The following is a 19,139-nucleotide window of genomic DNA, read 5'->3' as shown; positions in this document are numbered from 1 at the left end:
AACACCAAACACACACTCCATCTCGAAACAGTCAACATACATGATGGCACAGCTCTTCCACACCAAAAGACAGCACAGCAGAGGTAATCGAAAGAGTATAGGTAACACACTCGGGGTGTGACTACAGCCAACCTAAATCCCACAGAACACACCGTAAGGTAGGGTAGTTGCGGTGGATAGTAAAACACATGATCATACTGTACTTACACTGCTGTTACCAGTCTGCAATGATGGTCCCATACTATCCAACACTGGTCAGCCTTGTCTTTCTTTCTCTCTCTCCTCTCTCTCTCTCTCCTCTCTGAACCTAGTATCCAGGATTCAGCTGTCTGCCTCCTGTCCACTGACTGCACTGATCTCAGCTAGGTCTCTCCGTGAAGCACTACTCTCTCAGCAAGAGACTAGGGAAGAGCTACATCCATAAAACTACTGCAGCATGAAATGCTAACTCCTGGTAGACCAAAGGTCCTTCAACTTCAAGCTCTTGCCAGGCAGGTGGTGACCTCACACTAAACAAGCTGCTGCAAGCAACTTGCCAAGCTACACTCTCTCAGTGAATGGTGTCCTGTCTTGCTTTCACAGCAAGCACATTCGGCAGTGGAGACACTCACAGTGCTGCTATAACTCCACACGGCTACAGAAACAGAGGCCCAACTACTGCAGCTATTCACTCACTCTCTTGCTCTGTCCAATAATTATAAAAATGTTCTCAACTTCAGACTTGCAATCCTACTCTGGCCTGTAATACCCTATGAGTATGAGAGAGGTAAAAACAGCTGCTACCAAGTGTCACAAAGATTGTCTAAGCTCACTACAGTATCTTGGAGACCAAGCAAAGAGACTAGCTGTGTGCTCCTGTTCCGCACCACAGCAAAGAATTTAGTACTGAGCTAGGCTAGAATAGAGAGAGAGCTCTTGAAAACCTTGACACTGTGGCTGATGCGCACACACATACACACACCGAATTGAGCTGGTTGATCAGCGGAGTGTATACAGAATGAAACGCAGCAGCACATCCACGTCACTCTATTCCAGTCAAGTGCAGACTCAGCACAGTCACAGTGCCAGTCAATCACTCCACACTCTCTCAACACTCCAGTCACCACTCTCCGGTGCATTCTCCCGCCTAGCGAGTACAAACAGGCCGCATGACATCTACACCATACACAATACACCATACATCATTATATGCAGGCTCCACTGACCACTAGTGCACTGGACTCTAGAGCCCGGGCGCAGTCCACTAGAGGCACAGCCGGGGTCACAGCATAGGCACAAGGAGTGCTAGTACGTGTACACCATACACCATACATACGTATATGCAGGCTCCACTAGCCACTGGACTCTAGAGGCACAGTCCACTAGAGGCACAGCTGGGGTCACAGTACAGACACACCTAGTGTTAGTTCATGTTCATGCACAGCAGCACATGTCCACATGTCCACAGGTATACACCATACACCATACGTACATGCAGGCTCCACTATCCACTAGAGGCACAGTCAGGGTCACAGTCAGGGTCCCAGCAGAGGCACACTGAGAGCCAGTTCATGTACACGCACGTGTAATCCCCACACGGTCTGTCTGATCAAAGAGCTACAATGTCCTTCACACTTCACAGGGCAACTGAGTGCCGATCACTACACTCACACACATATTCATAGGGATGTGATCACTGCCTCACTACGATCACACAAGGCAGGCAGGCAGGCATTAGCCATTCATGTCCACCATAGCACCGGGCATCACACTAGCGGTGGCCACAGTACCAATCTGTAAGGTGAGTTCATGTTAGCGCAGGAGCAGGAAGCACTGTATGTGCATCACTTCCCGCTAGCTGGACACAGCACAATAGGCATGTCCCATGGTAGGATTGAGTAGCACTGTACGCCTGGCTAGCTTAGTATCTTTACGTTCTAAACATAGACTGGGTGAAATAAAGCCATCAAAAAGTGGCGGGTCCTCACTCTTCAAGCTGATGGCACCCATCCAGTGCAGCGGGTGGATGTGCTCCTACCAATGCCTGCCGCCTCGCCAAAACCGACAGTGCTGCTCTGCTTTGGTGCCGCTGTTGGCTGCGAGCCAGTTCTTGTCCTGGCCAGACATCATCATGTCAGCTGTTAACTGCTGGCCATCATACTCACAGGCTGGTGCAGTGAGGTGCAGGTGACTGATGGTGACTGGTGATGATGACCGTGGCGGAAAGGCAATGACCTTGCTGCTGCTGCTGCTAACCAGCTTGAGTAGGATCAAAGACCTGGATCATGACCTTGGGACTCTAACCTAGTGTGGGAGAAGCCGTACCTAGGCGGTGGTGGCGGCAGAGCACTGCACAAAGCCTGCTAGGTAGGTACATGTGCCTGTGGAGTAGGAGCAGGAGATAATTATTAGGTCTTCGCAGCAGGGGATCAATCTATTAGGAGCAGGGGATCAAGCATTTCCGGCCAGCCAGTTAGATTTTGATCTCATTCTCCTGAGTCCTGACCATGTACACACTGTACGTAAAACAGCTACCGACTAGACATTGTACACAAATACACGTACATGTACTACTACTACTACACACACACACACACACCTACAGTACAGACCTCCACCACACTATAGTACTAGTAGTACACTGGTAGCAAGCACACTCCTACAGACCTCCACTACATTGTATGCACGTGTACATGTGCATACAAGGCAAGCACACCCCTACAGACCTTCACTACACGGTGTACATGTGCATACAAGGCCAGCACTAGTCCTGGTGGTACAGCACAGCAAGACTGTCTTCCTGTGACCACAGTGTGCAGGGATTCAGTGCAACACTGCTTCTGCTACCATGGCCAGTTTGTGAGCAAGAGCACACTGTACATACCATGTACTCACACACAGGCAAACAGCAGCAGAAGGGGAAGGTAGAAACTGGTGCAGAAAGGCAGGAAGAAGGACAAAGAGGCGCATCAAGTGCCCCCATGAAGTGCCCAAGTGCAAGTGCAACAGGCCATGACTAAGTGGTAGAGGTGTCAGTAGTTCAGCAAGATATCATCACATCATCACATCACCACCATCCATACTCCACACACAGGCCCAGTCAGCAGCAAGACATCATCATCACACCACCACCACCATCCATACTCTAAACAGCAGGACATCATCACACTATCATCCATACTCTACATACAGGCCTAGCCAGTACACCAGTGTACCAGTATACCACATGAAGCTATTGAAGCTTAGTACCCACGCATGCCCACAACCCACTGACCTACATGTACATGACTGTACTCACCCTCTTCCAGTGTAACACTGTGTAACACACTGTGTACATTTCCAGCAACACACACACCAACTCACTGTACAGCACCCCCCATTACACAATGCCTCTACACTACACCAGCAGTAGTACCAGAACGCCCACAGCAAACTGCTATCACCACTGCACACCATCTGCAGCAGCAGCAGCAGCAGCACTAGCAGCAGTGCCCAGCACCACAACTGCACAACTGCAGTATGCACAGGCCACAGCCTAGCACATGCACCCACCAACAGCAGCACAGTCATGCACAGCACAAGGACTGCACCTGCAGCTGCACCAGGCCCAGGACACTAGTAGTAACACACTGCTACATGTAGTAATGCACAGCAAATAGCACTACCCTTGCCAGTACCCACACAGCAGACTAGCAACAGTTTTACTATTCTTACTAACAACAAGTAACAGATGTACTATTCTTAGTTGAGAGCAGCAGCAGTCATGGCCCATAAGTAGCAAATCCAGCCCACAAACACCACCATCTGACTTTTTTTCAAACACCTACTGCATGTAACAGTAAGACACCGCATTCAGTTTAGCTATGACATAGATCTCTTAGTCCAGGCTGACTCCTGTGCCCGTCCTGGCACTCCACACTGATAGGTCTACAGTTTCACTTTCACTTCATTTTCGTGTACATAGTTAGACCCATTGCCCTGCATGCTCCATATGGCACACACTCAAACAGGATACCCACAGATACTGTAGTGCAGGCCAAGACAGAGCTGAAAGGCTACTAGTACTAGTACTAGTGACACAAGCATACAAATAGTGTAAAACCTGTCAAGGCGACCACTGGGATAAGGTGACCATTCCCACAAGGCAACCACTCCACAAGGCGGCCACTCAGCAGCCGGACAAGGCAACCACTGGGACAAGGCAACCACTGGGACAAGGCAACCACTCTGACAAGGCAACCATCTGTCCTAAAAGACTACTGACACCAGGACCAAGGGATGCTATTTCCAGTCAAATGACCCTGGATAAGAAGACCCACCTGGTAACAGAGACCATGTTTTGAAGGTCTCTTGAGTGGTCCTCCTAGACCAGTTTCCTACAGTCTGTAGTGTAATCAGAATGCACCTTGCCTCTATACTATACACATGTCTTGGTAGCATAGGGATCTGCACTCACACAGGCAATCAGTGCAGACTCAAATTTGCCATTTGAACTTGTTATACCATCCTGTAGAGAATCCAGTGAGCTGAGGAGGCCACTAAACCAAGAGGACAAGTGTGACACAAGTGAGTCCCAAAAAGCCGGGAGTCTTGGCTCCAGCAAAGTTCATTACACACCATTCATGGAGTGAATCCCATCAAGCCTTTCCTTTCCCAGTTGCACACAGAAACAATCTAGAAAGTAGAGCTGAGGCTTTGCAGAACACTAGCCAGCCTTCAGAACAGTAACTACCAACTACCAGTACAACAACCATCTGGCCTTCTCTCTCTACAATGCGATTAGAATGTTTAAAGTCAAGAACATGTACAACTTGGACAGGCAGGGTAGGCAGGAAGAACCTACAGTCTATCCAGCCAGGCAGCCAAGCAGCCAGGTGTGGTACAATTATGAGTGAGAGATCATAATTATGACTATACATATACTTACAGTACTGGAGTCTACACAAGCACTCTAGCAGCCAATTGATTGAATAGACAGCCCAAATGACCAAGCCCCCCCCCCCCCCCCCCACACACCACCACCACCAATACTGCCCACATGCATACATACACACAAGGGCACACTCTCTAGTTTGGAGACAGAGCACAATGACCCAGTTGACATCCCATCGCACTGAAGCAGCCAGGCTGGCAACACACTGAATGCTACATTGCCTAACTGCCAAAAGGAACTGTCCTGCTACGCTGAAAGTAACTTTTAAAACTAGGCCCCTGACAAGTAAGTTAGTAGAAGTGCCAGTGGCTAAACCTGACAGCGTCACACCAGTCACAACTGCACTCATATACACCATGCTACTAACACAGATACACACAGGTACACACAGGCACACACATAGCTACACACACAGACACACACACACAGGTACACACAGATACACACATAGGTACACACACGGCATGAAGTTTATCCAGCCTACACACTTCCATGAAACTCTACTGTTCTCACAAACAACCCAAACCCAACTAGCAAACAGGTGTATACAATACATGCTACATCACACTGAAGGTGTAACAAGCCGTCACTCTGCTGAATAGTACTGCAGTCTGCTGTCAGTACCTACATTGTAGGTAGTACCCACACAGACATGTGACATGTGTGTAATACGTAACGCATGTAATACATGTATACACATCTCTGGGCAGTTGGAACATAGGATTTCAAGGTTACTTTTGAAGAAATCTGACCCTTAGGATAAAGCCCGAGCTCGTATTTAGTTTCTACATGGCTGTATGGTACACATGAGTGCCATATCCTATGTGGGGTTGGATTCCTTTGCCCCAAACCATTCTATGCCTTCTTCTTTTACTTTACCCCACCCCACAGTGTGTGCACACAAATACTAGTTGATAGACAACACATATTACAACAATCATAAGTTTCTTTCCTAAAGCAAACACACGCAAACACACACACACACACACACACACACACACACACACACACACACACACACACATACACCTCACACACACACATACTTTGGGCAAACGTCCTACGAAGGAGCTAATAGAAAACAAACAGCATGGGAAATGTTCACAGACTGCATTATGTTGCTACACTTGCCTTGAACCAGCACACCATCACGAGCTTCACCGACTGCGCCACCATCATCTTCCTGGCCCCGACTCTTTGCAGTTTCTTTCCTCTTGCAATCCAAGCCACACAAACACTCACACATAGGCTGCTCACAGCTGAAGCAGAGTACTGCACTTCACTGGAAACTACAAGTTACAAAGCAACACTGCTGCTGTTGCTACTGGTCTGGCCAAGCTCACTGCTCTAGACTACAACATAGCTCCACGGGGTAGTCTGATCCCCTGGACACAAAAAGGAAGTTAGCTAACACCAGGCACCAAACACAACTCTACGGGGTAGTCTGATTCCCTGGAGACTAAAAAACAAAAACTAGCTACAACCAGGTACGGAAACTGAACACCATAAAGATAACAGTTTAGGACAACCTTCTAAGTTCTACTTTCAGCGCTGGCTGGCCCCATGCAGGCAGTTGTGATGAAACCGGCCCCGTCACCTGCGCCCCATGCCCAGAGTACTCAGGAAGTAGTTGACTACGACTATAAGGAGCTCACTACACTTCACCATAGTAACACCATCCTTTGCAGCAGTGGCAGAATTTTCAAACTGCCCAGAGCACTTCAGCGTGGTCGGTTGGCCAATTGGATATGTTCAAGTGCCTGTACAAATCTAGATTCTACCAATGCTATGCATGCATGCAGGTATGCAACACTGCCTGTGAACTCACTAAAGTGCGGGAGACCAAAACCACTACTTGAAAGAAAGGTACTACACGCACATGTATTAGCTCTGATAGCTGTGTTACAGTGTAGTGAGTGCACCTAGGGGAGATTGTAACCAAGGACAGGTACAGTAGCTCATAAGCAGATGGCTGACATGGTTTGTGTTCACATGCTGTATTACTAATTTCACTGAAACCACCACTGCCACTGGTACATGCAGATATACTGGAGTAGTATGTCAGTCAGGAATAGCTTATGTCGCTGATTAGTGCAGCAATGACAGTAGCACTGTGCTAGCAAGGAACAGGAGTAGAGAAAACAAGACTGGGCAGTTGCCAGGATATCACCCGTCAGCCGGAGGTGTGACTGAAACTGAGCGATGCTGACATGCACAACGACTCAGAACTAAAACACCACACACGCGCGCATACACACACACACATGCACGCAGGCATACATTGTCATTGACACATTGGCCTGTGACAGCAAGCACTCTGCCTGTGTCAATCATTCTAACAGCACCCAGCAAGCCAGTAACACCAAAACTCTAAAACCGCCTGCAACTACTCAAGAAACGAAGCCAAGCTTAGAGAAGCTGCCAGAAATCACGCCACGATATGGATCGATCTACGTATTCGTCCTCAAACACGGAGTGTGGAATTACGATAGCAAGACCACCACTGCCACCATTCCATTGTTTCAATCCCGAGTTGAATCTGATAGACATTATCTGATAGACATTATCTCCTAAGTTGATCTGGGAAACTACACTGATCCACCACATCTAGATTGGGAAGGCTGGCAGATCTCAACACTGTCTGGGTGTACATGTACATACATGGGGATACACCACCAACGAAGAGAACAGAGACAATGATTGCTAATGCATGATTATCCGCTCCAGGAGTGATTCTACACACAACACTCAGAGCTACAGAAGTAGATTTTCGCCACTGTTACATGTGTATTGCCCGTGAGACAATGATTGCAGCTGTAGTGACGTGCATGCTAATACGAAGTACGACATGACGACGTAGCAGCGAGGAAACTACATGTGCACTGAAATAACGTACCTACATTCGCCCAAAGGGGGAGGCACATCAAACACAGATGCTTCCCCTCAACATGGCAATATTACTCATCGGACACAAGAAACACTGTGATGAGCTAGCCTAAGATAACCATGACTGGGTCCTGAGAGATAACTGTTACATCACCCATACAGCAGGCTAGCCATTGGGTAGAACACTGATGTCACCTCAACCCCAGGTGGCGATGACGAAAAGCAGAAACAAGCGCTAGCATTTCCGGAATTCAGTGGCTGACGGGAGCCTGAGGGCAGCCTCTTAAAACATTATATTTCATATACCCTAAATCTCGGAGGTGAGAGCTAGTTTCAAAGCTCATGACAGACTAGCTACACTATTGTAATCAGGCCGGTTGCCAGTGGCGAGCATATACGTAACTCCTCAAAGCCCCAGCCTGCCTCAAGTTAAAGCACGCGGCAACACTTCCCGGACACAACGAAAGCCGCCGGCTACTCCGAGGAACATCTGATTTCTGACAGCAAGAGAGCAAAGCGCCGCAACGCCCCGCATACCCTGTGACATTGATATCAAGAGAGCAAAGTTCTACAGTGCTCACATACCCTGTGACATTGATATCAGTGAAGTACCACAACCTAACACTAGTACATGTACAATAGTGCCATGCAATACTGTAATGTCATGCAGCTGGCTTTGTGAATAACTATTACACCCATTCTCCAGTACTGTGGCAACCCTTATCACAGCGCAGAATGCATTAACTCCACAGCACTTGTGTGTAACACCGCCAGTATAGTATAATCATGCCTTCCATCATCACCCCCAGCCCCAGGACAAGTTCCCCGTTATTGCCTGGGGAACATAGCCAACATGAATGTGAAGCTGCAGAGTATGGGGTACGTAAGTAGTACATGGTCTAAGGTCAAAACCACTGGAGAATACTACAGGAGCACTCCAGGGCCATGACACCATACGCAGTCCAGAGCATGAACAAGACAGGGACACCATGTCAGCATGACACCGGTAACACCCCCCCCCCCCCCCCCCCCCCCCCCATGATCAAGAATTCAAGATGCCAGGATGATCCACAACTCCGCCAATGACAGACTGATCTACAGTACATGTACGGTATTGATCAGCAAGCATAGGCCCTATGGATATCGCCATAGTCTATTGCACAGACTACTAGTGCTGGTGGTGCAGTGGCTATGCAGGAACAGATCACGTAGGGACTGAGCAGCTCCAAACACTACTAGTACGTTACTCATGGCACACATTCCACTGACCAGTATTCTACATCCCTACTGCAGTGAAATCTGTCCAAGACGAAGGCTCCAGGGACCTTCAAACATGTGGTTTCTGTGTTAGCATTCCTTGGTCCTGGTTGCAGTGGTCTTTTGTGACAGGTGGTGGCCTTATCCGAGTGGTCACCTTGACTGGTTTTACTGTATAATTATACTACTGTGCCATACAGCAGAACTCCATGTCAAGAGAGCACTATTTCAGCAACTGCAAATGCTTTAACACCATCTTTACAAGCCGGGTGTCTTTGTTCAACGGAAAGGAATGTTGAACGCAAGAATTTTAACAATCCGCCCCAAGAAAACCGTCAATATGAAGTGCTCAACCATTACCATAACCCCAAATCACTTTTACACATTCAAATCGCCGCAATACAGGACAATTGATCGATTGCATATGTCATAAAATTTAACGTGATATATTGCATGCCAGCATAATCGGGCATTGGGAAGTTGGCTGAACTCAATGTACGGAGCGGACAGCCGGCGGAAAGCCACATGCTCGACAAAGCAAACAGAGAGGAGTGCAAGCTAATCTGCACGGCATGATTCCTGTAATGTACACACGTTGACAATAAGTGTGCAACGGGGGAACTTAAATTATCAACTTGTGCCGGCAGTATCCCTCCCCTAGCACAGAACACCACCTGGTAACCGGTACATATACACGTGGACCGTATCCAGCAGATACCGCTAGGCAACATACAACCTTCCGATACATCAAAGCGGCCATCGCAGGAGTACATTTCTGGGAGAAAGCAATGATCTTGGAACAGGTAGAGTACATTGTGTTTGCCCTGCATCAGCACAGTGCTGACACGATGATACTTGAAGAGAGCTTAGCAATCGTGCCAATCGATCAACCCCACACCAGAGTATGATCAACTCATAACAGGAAACTGACGCGTGTGACGGAGATGTCACCTTTGTGATGACTGCAAAGTGTTTTCCCGCCAAACCCTAACGCTGATACCTGCAGTGGGCAAGCTCCGACATCCTGCCACTTTCTCCAGGACCAATAGACCAAGTATGAATGGCATTTTCTTTTCCATGCAAACAAGACACTGACAAACTTTCACGACCACCAGAACAGATTCACACGACATCCCTCCAACAACACACACACACACACACACACACACACACGCACGCACGCACACACACACACACACACACACACACACGCACACACACACGCACACACACACACACACACACACACACACACGCACACACACACACACACACACACACACACACACACACACACACACACACACACACACACACATCACCACCAGCACCAGCACACAAGACAGTACACCCTACACATGACAGTACACTCCAGTCATGTACAGCACACCATACAGTACATACAGTACACATAGAACAGCCCACAGAACAGCCCACAGAACAGCCCACAGAACAGCCCACAAAACAGCCCACAAAACAGCCCACAAAACAGCCCACAGAACAGCCCACAGAACAGCCCACAGAACAGCCCACAGAACAGCCCAGCACAATAGAACATCTACACATTGACAGGTAGCTGAGGCTTAATTCCATCAGCACGCACTGACCTTCCACACAGGAGATAACCGATAGTAACACGGATGTGCAAACTTTACTTTTATGCAGGAGAAACAATGTGGAGTAGAGCGGAAAGAGAGAGAGTGAGAGAGAGAGAGAGCCGTGATAGGAAAAGACACGTAATACAGCTACAACTTACGTTAATGCTTGATGCACGTGCTGTACGCATGCTTGCAGCTGCAGCAGCGGCGTCGGCAACAGTTCCAGTGTTTGATGCACTTCTTACACTATACAGGCCACGGAGATTCTTCGGGAGAACCCGTAGTCGCCACACACACGTACACCAACAACACAACCTGATACAGCCCTGCTCCGATGCAACAAGCAACTAACTTTCTACTTCACGTTCAACACAAAACAATACCTTTCTGACACTCAAATACACACTCACAGCCAGCTACACTAGGGACAACTCTCCAATGACATGAACTTCTTGGACTGATGAGCATTTGACATAGAGACAGCGCTAATGTAGGAGGCGGTTAGAGTGTGTTTGTTGCCAGCACTGCTTCAGCGTGGTGCAAGTCACACAGGTGTAGAACTAGCAGCTGAACAGGGGCTAATGTTAAATGTTTGGATGCGTGCCAGGCCAAGCTAGAACTGGCATAAACGGTGGCGATGACCAGGTAACAAAACAAGCTAGAAATGATGTAGTAGCTACAATTAGCTTCCAGTGAACGTGATCTGTGATCTGCGCTCACCCTATCCTTGCTCGCCAGTGCAATGTCACAATGCAATGGTAGCCAGAAGCAACTCATTCACACCTCATCATACACTAGCACTGCAGTGCTGGAGGTGAGAAAATGCTCACACTACCCTCGCTTGACTGTGCAATATCACAATGTACGGGTAGCCAGGAGCAGCTCATTCACACCTCATCATACAAGGGTATTGCGGTGTTGCAGGTGAGAAAATGCTCACGGCGTACCCCGACACCAGCCCTATGCCACAGGGCATGCAGGCTATTAGCAGCATAGAAGAGCTCACACAGCACTGGACCAGTGTGTATGCAGAGTATGCAGTACTAGTGTGCACTGGTGCAGTGTAGTGCTGCTTAGTGTATGCAGACAGCCTTGCAAAAATAACCACACTTGATCGGGCACGAGAACAGTGCCGTTATTGGTGAGTTGCTGCTATTCATGAGGTTGAACGTATGCAGTCAAATGGCTTAGTTCTAGGTATGAAGATGTTGACGTTATTCGCGAGTTGGTGCTACGCCAGAGGTCGTCATTCACGCCGTTGACTATGCCAGCACCCCAGACATTGCACCGCACTTTCGAGCTTTAGCACACGAGCACATCCTGGCATAAAACCAGGATTCTCCAAGTGTCTACCATCTTAGGAAGTTCAGAAAGCTTGGAGACCTTCGGTGTGTCTCAGTAAACTCCGAAATAAGAAAAGACCGTTGTCCAACTTGCCACAGATTCTCACACTTTTCCAAGGATTTAAACCCACGATACAAGTCATCCGTACCCAAAACACATCAGCAGAAGTATTGCAGTACGTGCTGAACTTCCTGAGAACTACTGAGCATGCAGCACACCCACCCCATTGGTGTTATGATGGATAGCTACACCTGCTTAAGGCAAACTACAATCTCTACTCATGATGGAACTTGTGTTACAATCTCTACTCACCTATTCTTTAGCACCCAGAGCTACGGGTTTTCCAAAACGATCAATTAGTCCACGGCTAATTAAGCAGATCTCAGAGGTGGGAATATTCCACAGTAGAACAGTTTATTACCCGGTTCATTACACCGGTAATGTGTACTTGTGATGGTTTAGCATGCTGTATGCTCCCTTGTAGCACAGGCATGGTGTAAGAGCTGGCATGCGCAGGTGGACATGACTGAATATGGATGACGCAGCAGAACTCATAGACCGGCATCAAAAGTGAAACCCCAGTCCGGGGTTTATCCCACAACCTTGGCTAACAACATCAAGTGCTTATACATTTACAAGACAGGTCTCCAGCTGAGTACCGGGACCACACTACCAGCACTACCAGCACTACCAGCACCATCACGACCCCCACACAGAGAGTACTGGGCATTACCATATAAGCAGTAGAAACGTTAGACAGCTGCACCAGGGGGTGACCACTGACCCAGGGAGGCCAGGCAATACACCACATACACTGCAGTCCACACAGAGTAAGCTTCACCAACCCCACTAAAACCAAGTCACTTGCTGGAAGCAGCCAGCAACCTAGGCAGCACCCAGTACTAACAAACACAGCAAGATACCATACAAATCAGTGCGGAGTGCGAGCGACTATCGGCTATTGGGGGAAACCCCAGGATATTAGTGACCACCCTGATCTGACCTGTGACAAAAGCAAACACGCTACTGTACAGGTAGAAAATTTCGTCGGTCAATAATTTCGTTCAACTGCAAAGGAAGGGAGTTCGTCCGGTTGTAAATTCCGTCCATAGATCATAAGAGTGAATTGAAAAGCTGGACAAATCGACATTAGTCCGGCATTTAATTTAGTCCAAAAGCTCCAGCAGGCAGGCATAGTGGGATGGTCTAAGACCATGATTGAGAAACAGAGGGTACCAGGTTCAAGTCCTGCTTGGAAGCGGAAGGATTTTTTCCAGCCGTGCTGCGACCCACAGTTAATTGGGAACTCGTGGCCTGGCACGAGGAAAACATGGATGCAGTGAATGGGATTTTCGGTCTTTGACCACTTGCTGGTGAGCTGATCTACTCACCTCCCACCGCTTTAGGAGCTGCATCTGCGCCTTGATCCTTGAAGGGTGGTGGCGTTCCTACGGATGCGGAAAACCCGGCTTCCAGCCGAGTCTCACGCGAACCGTGAAATTTTAAAATTTTTAAAAGCTCCTTGGATGAAAAAGACGAAATTGAATTCCAGACGAATATTTCTGCGTATGCAGTATATGTATACTGGTAGTTATGCATGCTGCACAAGATACTAGTCGCGTGTGTGATGTAGTCGTGACGTTCCTGATCACGACTGCAAAGCCAGTAAAACTGAGCGCGTAGGAATTTGCAGAGACCACGCGCAGACCAGGAAACAACGGAAAACAGCCAACGTCTGACTATAGAAGGCCAGGCTAGCGGTACTGTAGTGATAGTGCTGTTGTGGTGCTGTAGTGGTGCTGTAGTGGTGCTGTTGGCGGTAGTCACTACAGCAGATAATGCTAGCAAACGGGGAGGGGGAGTGGGGTCTTATCTACATGACTGGATTTGCACATCACTGTGGAAGCCATGGGAAACTGAGCCACTCCTAGACACCAACATGTAGGCCTTCACTAGTTCACAGAATAAGAGCTCATTGCCAATCAGCAGCAGCAGCAGCATTTCATTCCACCAGTCCTCATCATCAAAGACTCTCCTCCATACATTAGACCTGAGCTTGAGGACACCAGCCTTCGCATGACACATACATTAGTGGAAGGGACACCACAAGCAGCACCTAGTCCTAGGCTAGAGCCATGCACAAAGCACGTACTGTGACACCAGTACTGCCCACTCTTCAACCAACACAATGGCTACACCCTGGAGAAATCTGTACTGTTGCTGCAGTAGCAGCTACAACATACCCCACAACATACTGTGGAAGAATATCGTTTTCCTTCAGGACACCTTTCGCCCGACATCATATTTTGGCCACCATTCGTGTGCAGCTGTGTTTGTTCAGAACTAACTGTCCTTCAGTCGGATGCCCAACAAACGCAGAGAAAAACTTTCCAACTAGAATCGTCCGCTTGTACAGTCCACCGAGGCAAGAAGGGTACCTAGCACCCAGCACACAGCTCAAGTGGCTACCACTCAAAGTCAAAAAGAGACACTCAGTGTACTCAGCCCTCAAACACAGCAGGGGGCAGAGAAGTGCTTACTAGTATTAAAACCTCTCAACCCGTGCAGTACAGTACCAAGACGTAAAAGAGGAACAGCCACATACAAACACATACACACACACACACACACACACACACACATACACGGCATCATAAAAGTCCACCAGGCTACACACAACATAGAACCAGAAGAGATTGGCATGCAGACGTAGCAGATGCCCTACTTGAGCAAAGAACCACACCTGTCACTAAAAAAGCACTCCCCAAGCCAGCCAAAAACTGAGGGACGGTGAGAAAAGGGGACAGAGACTGAAGAACAAGAGCAGACTACAACTACATGACGGCACGATCAAGAAAAACCAGATTTCCAGAGTATTGCACTACTGTAGTACACATGTTTTAATTTGTACTGCTAAGGAGTTCAAATACATTTTTCCAGCCCATGAACTTCACTAACACTATCCTGCCTTGCTAGCAAGCTACACGACAGGATAACAACGAGGACTGACTTCCGCAGAATCAAAACTGAACAAGAATGCTAAACGCACAAACACATATGCAGGAAGGGTGGGTTTCAAGTCATAAGTGCGGCTACAGCAGCAGAGCTGTACAACACTGAACATACAACATGCATGGTACATTGGTCACAACACCAACACACTATTGAGAACACCAAACAGCATGCTACTGTCGTGGACATGGAAATCCGGTCGCACGTCTAGCAGCCCCAAGGCGCTGGCCATGCAGCCGTAGGTAAGCAGTACACACATGCATGCAGCGCGCTGGTCACGTCGGATCAACATGATTGTGCACCGCATGCAACGAGTTACATGTACGTAACGACTAACGTTCTGTACGTGCTGAGGGCGCCGGCCCCGGTCAATCGACCGGATTTCCATGTCCACGACAGTAGCACATGTACAGTGCTGTTCAATACAAACCGGGCGTGTGAGTCAAGTCTGTGCCTTGCACCATTCCGCAGCCCAGTGTTCGCAGGTCCGGGGCTGGGCAACGTCCGGTGCGTACTTGAGTGACGCGACTGGATTTCATTGCGCAGTACTGTCGCTTCAATGACACATCACACGATTCTAAACGCCGTGAACCACCGGGGCTTGAGCTAAACAAATCTTCCAGAGCAGCGAAGACGTACACATGTGCGAAAGTAAGTCATGCCCATGTGGAGGACAGGATTGACTTTGTCTCTCTTCCATACAAAAAGGCAAGCAGCCTTTCTCAAGCTCCCCCAGACCGTACATAGCAAGATAGCCAATGACCTGATTCAATACTCAACGTTGACATCTCTTTCCAACAAGACCATCAATGAAAACAGTAATGATCTTCATTGTATAATTTAATTCAGCATCCACTCTGTCAGTGAATACTGCACTGTATTGCAGCCATTGGTGCTGCTGCTGCTGCTCCCTCTACAGCTGTTGTGCTGATGGCCTTGTATATTACAGTAGTTCTACTAAGTTCGAGCAGTGCAATACCATACTGCTCTATTGATCATGTCGGTTAAGAGCCACGAATGAGACAAATGCTATTCACAAAAGATCTTCATAATATGTATAGCTGCTGTTTCCACAAGTGGAATTGGGTAGGTGAGTGAGGGAGAGGAAGAGAGAGGAAGAGAGAGAGAGAGAGAGAGAGAGAGAGAGAGAGAGAGAGAGAGAGAGAGAGAGAGAGAGAGAGAGAGAGAGAGAGAGAGAGAGAGAGAGAGAGAGAGAGAGAGAGAGAGAGAGAGAGAGAGAGAGAGAGAGAGAGAGAGAGAGGGAGAGGGAGAGAGAGAGAGGGGGAGAGAGAGAGAGAGAGAGAGAGAGAGAGAGAGGGAGAGAGAGAGGGGGAGAGAGAGGGGGAGAGAAAGAAAGAGAGAGAGAGAGAGAGAGAGAGAGAGAGAGAGAGAGAGAGAGAGAGAGAGAGAGAGAGACACACACACACACACACACGCACAGACACACACATCTGTTATTCGTGGCGGAGCAACTTTCCTGAAGAACAGACGGGTTGGACTGTGTCATTGTACTCGTACATTGTATGTGACCGGACACACCAAAGTATACCTTAGCATGCTGCGGGGCATTACACACACAGGTCCGAGAGGCGGGGGGAGACACACGCACACGCAATAACTGCCAGCCATCAGGAAACACACACGCGCATATAAGACAGTCACGTCTGCCCTGCCCGCCCTCCATCTCGCACAAACGTGCCAGCTGCCACTGGGGGATCGTAATGCTGACAACGAATACTCATGAGAATACAGAACAGTACTGACAAACACGAGCTGTACAATAATGTGACTTCGACAATAGGGAAGAATACGGACAAACACGAACTGCATCATGGCATTACAAGGGTTGTATCCAAACATTCTGAACACAGGACTGTGCCCTGCGTTTCTACCACTGCCTGATACATGTATTACCAGTTCTGCAGACATGCCATCAAAACCTTCCTAGTATTTGACACGTTCCTCTCCACAACAATAAGCTGCCACGTTCCACAGCCTGACGACTTTATCAAACTATGGCAAGAATCTCAAGAGGACTCTCAGCACTGCCCATTTTTGACACTCAACGGAACCCAGAAAGATTAGGTTCGATGAGAGACCATTCTGGACTGCAGTCATCAGCTGCACAAATACACAAGCCCCGAGTACATACTAATATACACTAGCGGACACTGAACTTTCAATTAGTTCAAGTACAGAAATCACACCCTGGATTGACCTTGCTATAAAATTAATAGAAAAGGCAACCTAATTTTCGAGCGAGAACAAAATTACCAAAATCTTAGCCAGATTCGACTCGGTCGGTGAAGACGCTGACAAAACTACAGCTATCGTGGTTCAAAACCAAACCAAACAGGTAGGTACGGCTACTACGGGAAATAGCTAGTGTACAATACAATACAAGAACAGAGAATAACAAATTTGCCCTGGGAGTGGAGGAGTGGAGGACAAGTAATTCTGCTTCTGAAACTGAGCAGCAGGCTCGGGGAGGCAAACATGAAGACAAGCTAATAAAACGGAAAAAAACGCGAAGCAGAGGAACAACGGAACCGACTCAAGGATTCACGATTCGCTCTTGAGTACGCAGAGTGATGGTTTTCTTATCGCCAGCTAGCTACATGTAGAGCGTACTGACTACAGGAAGAAGTAGAGCTGTGACAGCAACGAGATCAAACGGCTTGCGCAGAACAACAAAGGGATCAGGGAACAGACGACTCTACTCATCACCGGGGCATATCACACGTGTTCGTTGACGGGTTTCGGGAAAGATGAGACACTTTTTTTGACAACGATACGCTCACACAATGACAATGTCCTTGTGATTCGAGAGTAACCTTTCGGCGCATTGGACATAGTTACTAACTTGGGTTATATAAGGGGAAAGGCAAAGAGTTCGACGCTGTAGGAGCCTTACTTTGGATCGAGGAAGGAACATTTCCTCCCCACAAAACATGGGCAATAATTATTCAGGTAGAGTAGGGTTGCGATTATCGTACAATAGCTACGCGAAAGCTCTCCCAAAGAAAGAGAAAATCGTACATCATTGCATTGGCACACGTGAAGAAGACTCCACTACTCTTGTCGGCCATGTGTTTACGTTACATGGAACAGCACATACAGGTACATCAGGAAATCGAGGACAAAAAAAACCCCAGAGCCGAATAGTGCTCAACAGACAATACTTCACGACAAGCACTACCGGTAGCATCGTACCGGCCAAGCTTTCACACAAGGAATTATTTGAAACACACACAAAATAAGAACTCACCTCCGGGGTCCCCTGACAAGGCTTGAAAGAACGGGAACGGGCTTGCGACATAAACATGTCTTCTGTTACAGCAGCATAATTCTCTCCAAAACCAAACAACGCACACACTTCCTCCTGAAGAGGACTGCCAGGACGAAAGCCCAGAAATCGATGATCAAGCTGTAGAGTGTGGTGACTGTTTTTCTACGAAGGAACTGCTACACGTCGTATGCACACTACTACTATAATTTTGAATAATAAACGAAGTGCGGCACGGCAGAATGCCACACATGGACATAGGACACTTAGTTTCCAGAAATGTCAACCAGTCCAGCTAGCACTAGCAGGGCATCTTCCTCTAAGAAAATGAGCAGCAAACAGACAGACACCGCATTCTCTTCAAAACCTTGTCTTCTCTGCGTTCATAAAATAGTTCACTCACTCAGAGTTCAGTTCTTGTTCACACACTACTCACTACGACACTACACTGACTGTATACTGTATACATGTACCAGTATCAAGAGTACATAACCCCGGGGTTATGCACTCTTGCTAGTATGTACAGTACTGTGAGTGTGACACAGTCATGTGTAATCTGCAGTGTCGTAACAATACGACTTGTTTGTTGACTTGTTTTGATTGTGTAGCGATGACGTCAAGACTACGTAGCTCGCGCGCAACAGCACGGAATCAGCGGTTTACAAAATCGGTTTGGGGTAACAGGCCCTGCATGCATATTATTTCTCAAATTACAGTGTCACTGCACAAGCAGAAATATTCGTCTGGAATTTAATTTCGTCTTTTTCGTCCAACGAGCTGTTGGACTAAATTAAATGCCGGACTAATATTGATTTGTCCAGCTTTTCAATACACTCTTATGATC

The 19,139-nt window shown here is 47.8% G+C and overlaps 1 protein-coding gene across 5 annotated transcripts in view; it reads right to left on the bottom strand.

The window, feature by feature from the left end:
• Positions 1–18,727, bottom strand: part of LOC135829793 (ras-specific guanine nucleotide-releasing factor RalGPS2-like) — a 32,566-nt gene extending 13,839 nt beyond the window's left edge. For 2 of the 5 annotated variants that reach the window (XM_065342174.1, XM_065342176.1), the window contains exons 1-2: positions 18,278–18,727; positions 10,812–10,919 (exon numbers count right to left, since the gene is read on the bottom strand). In XM_065342174.1, the coding sequence (XP_065198246.1) occupies positions 10,812–10,919; positions 18,278–18,334 (165 nt within the window). In that variant the 5' untranslated portion in view covers positions 18,335–18,727. Of the gene's footprint in view, positions 1–207; positions 1,206–6,043; positions 6,463–10,811; positions 10,920–18,277 lie in introns of those variants that run through there. The other 3 variants (XM_065342177.1, XM_065342178.1, XM_065342179.1) reach the window with 3 other exon arrangements.
• Between the last annotated feature and the right edge of the window lie 412 nt (positions 18,728–19,139).

The sequence above is a fragment of the Sycon ciliatum genome, chromosome 13 (assembly GCF_964019385.1).
Source record: "Sycon ciliatum chromosome 13, ocSycCili1.1, whole genome shotgun sequence".
In the NCBI taxonomy this organism is placed as follows: domain Eukaryota; kingdom Metazoa; phylum Porifera; class Calcarea; order Leucosolenida; family Sycettidae; genus Sycon; species Sycon ciliatum.
The sequence above is the reverse complement of the archived record's forward strand: the minus strand, read 5'-3'. Positions and strand labels throughout refer to the sequence as shown.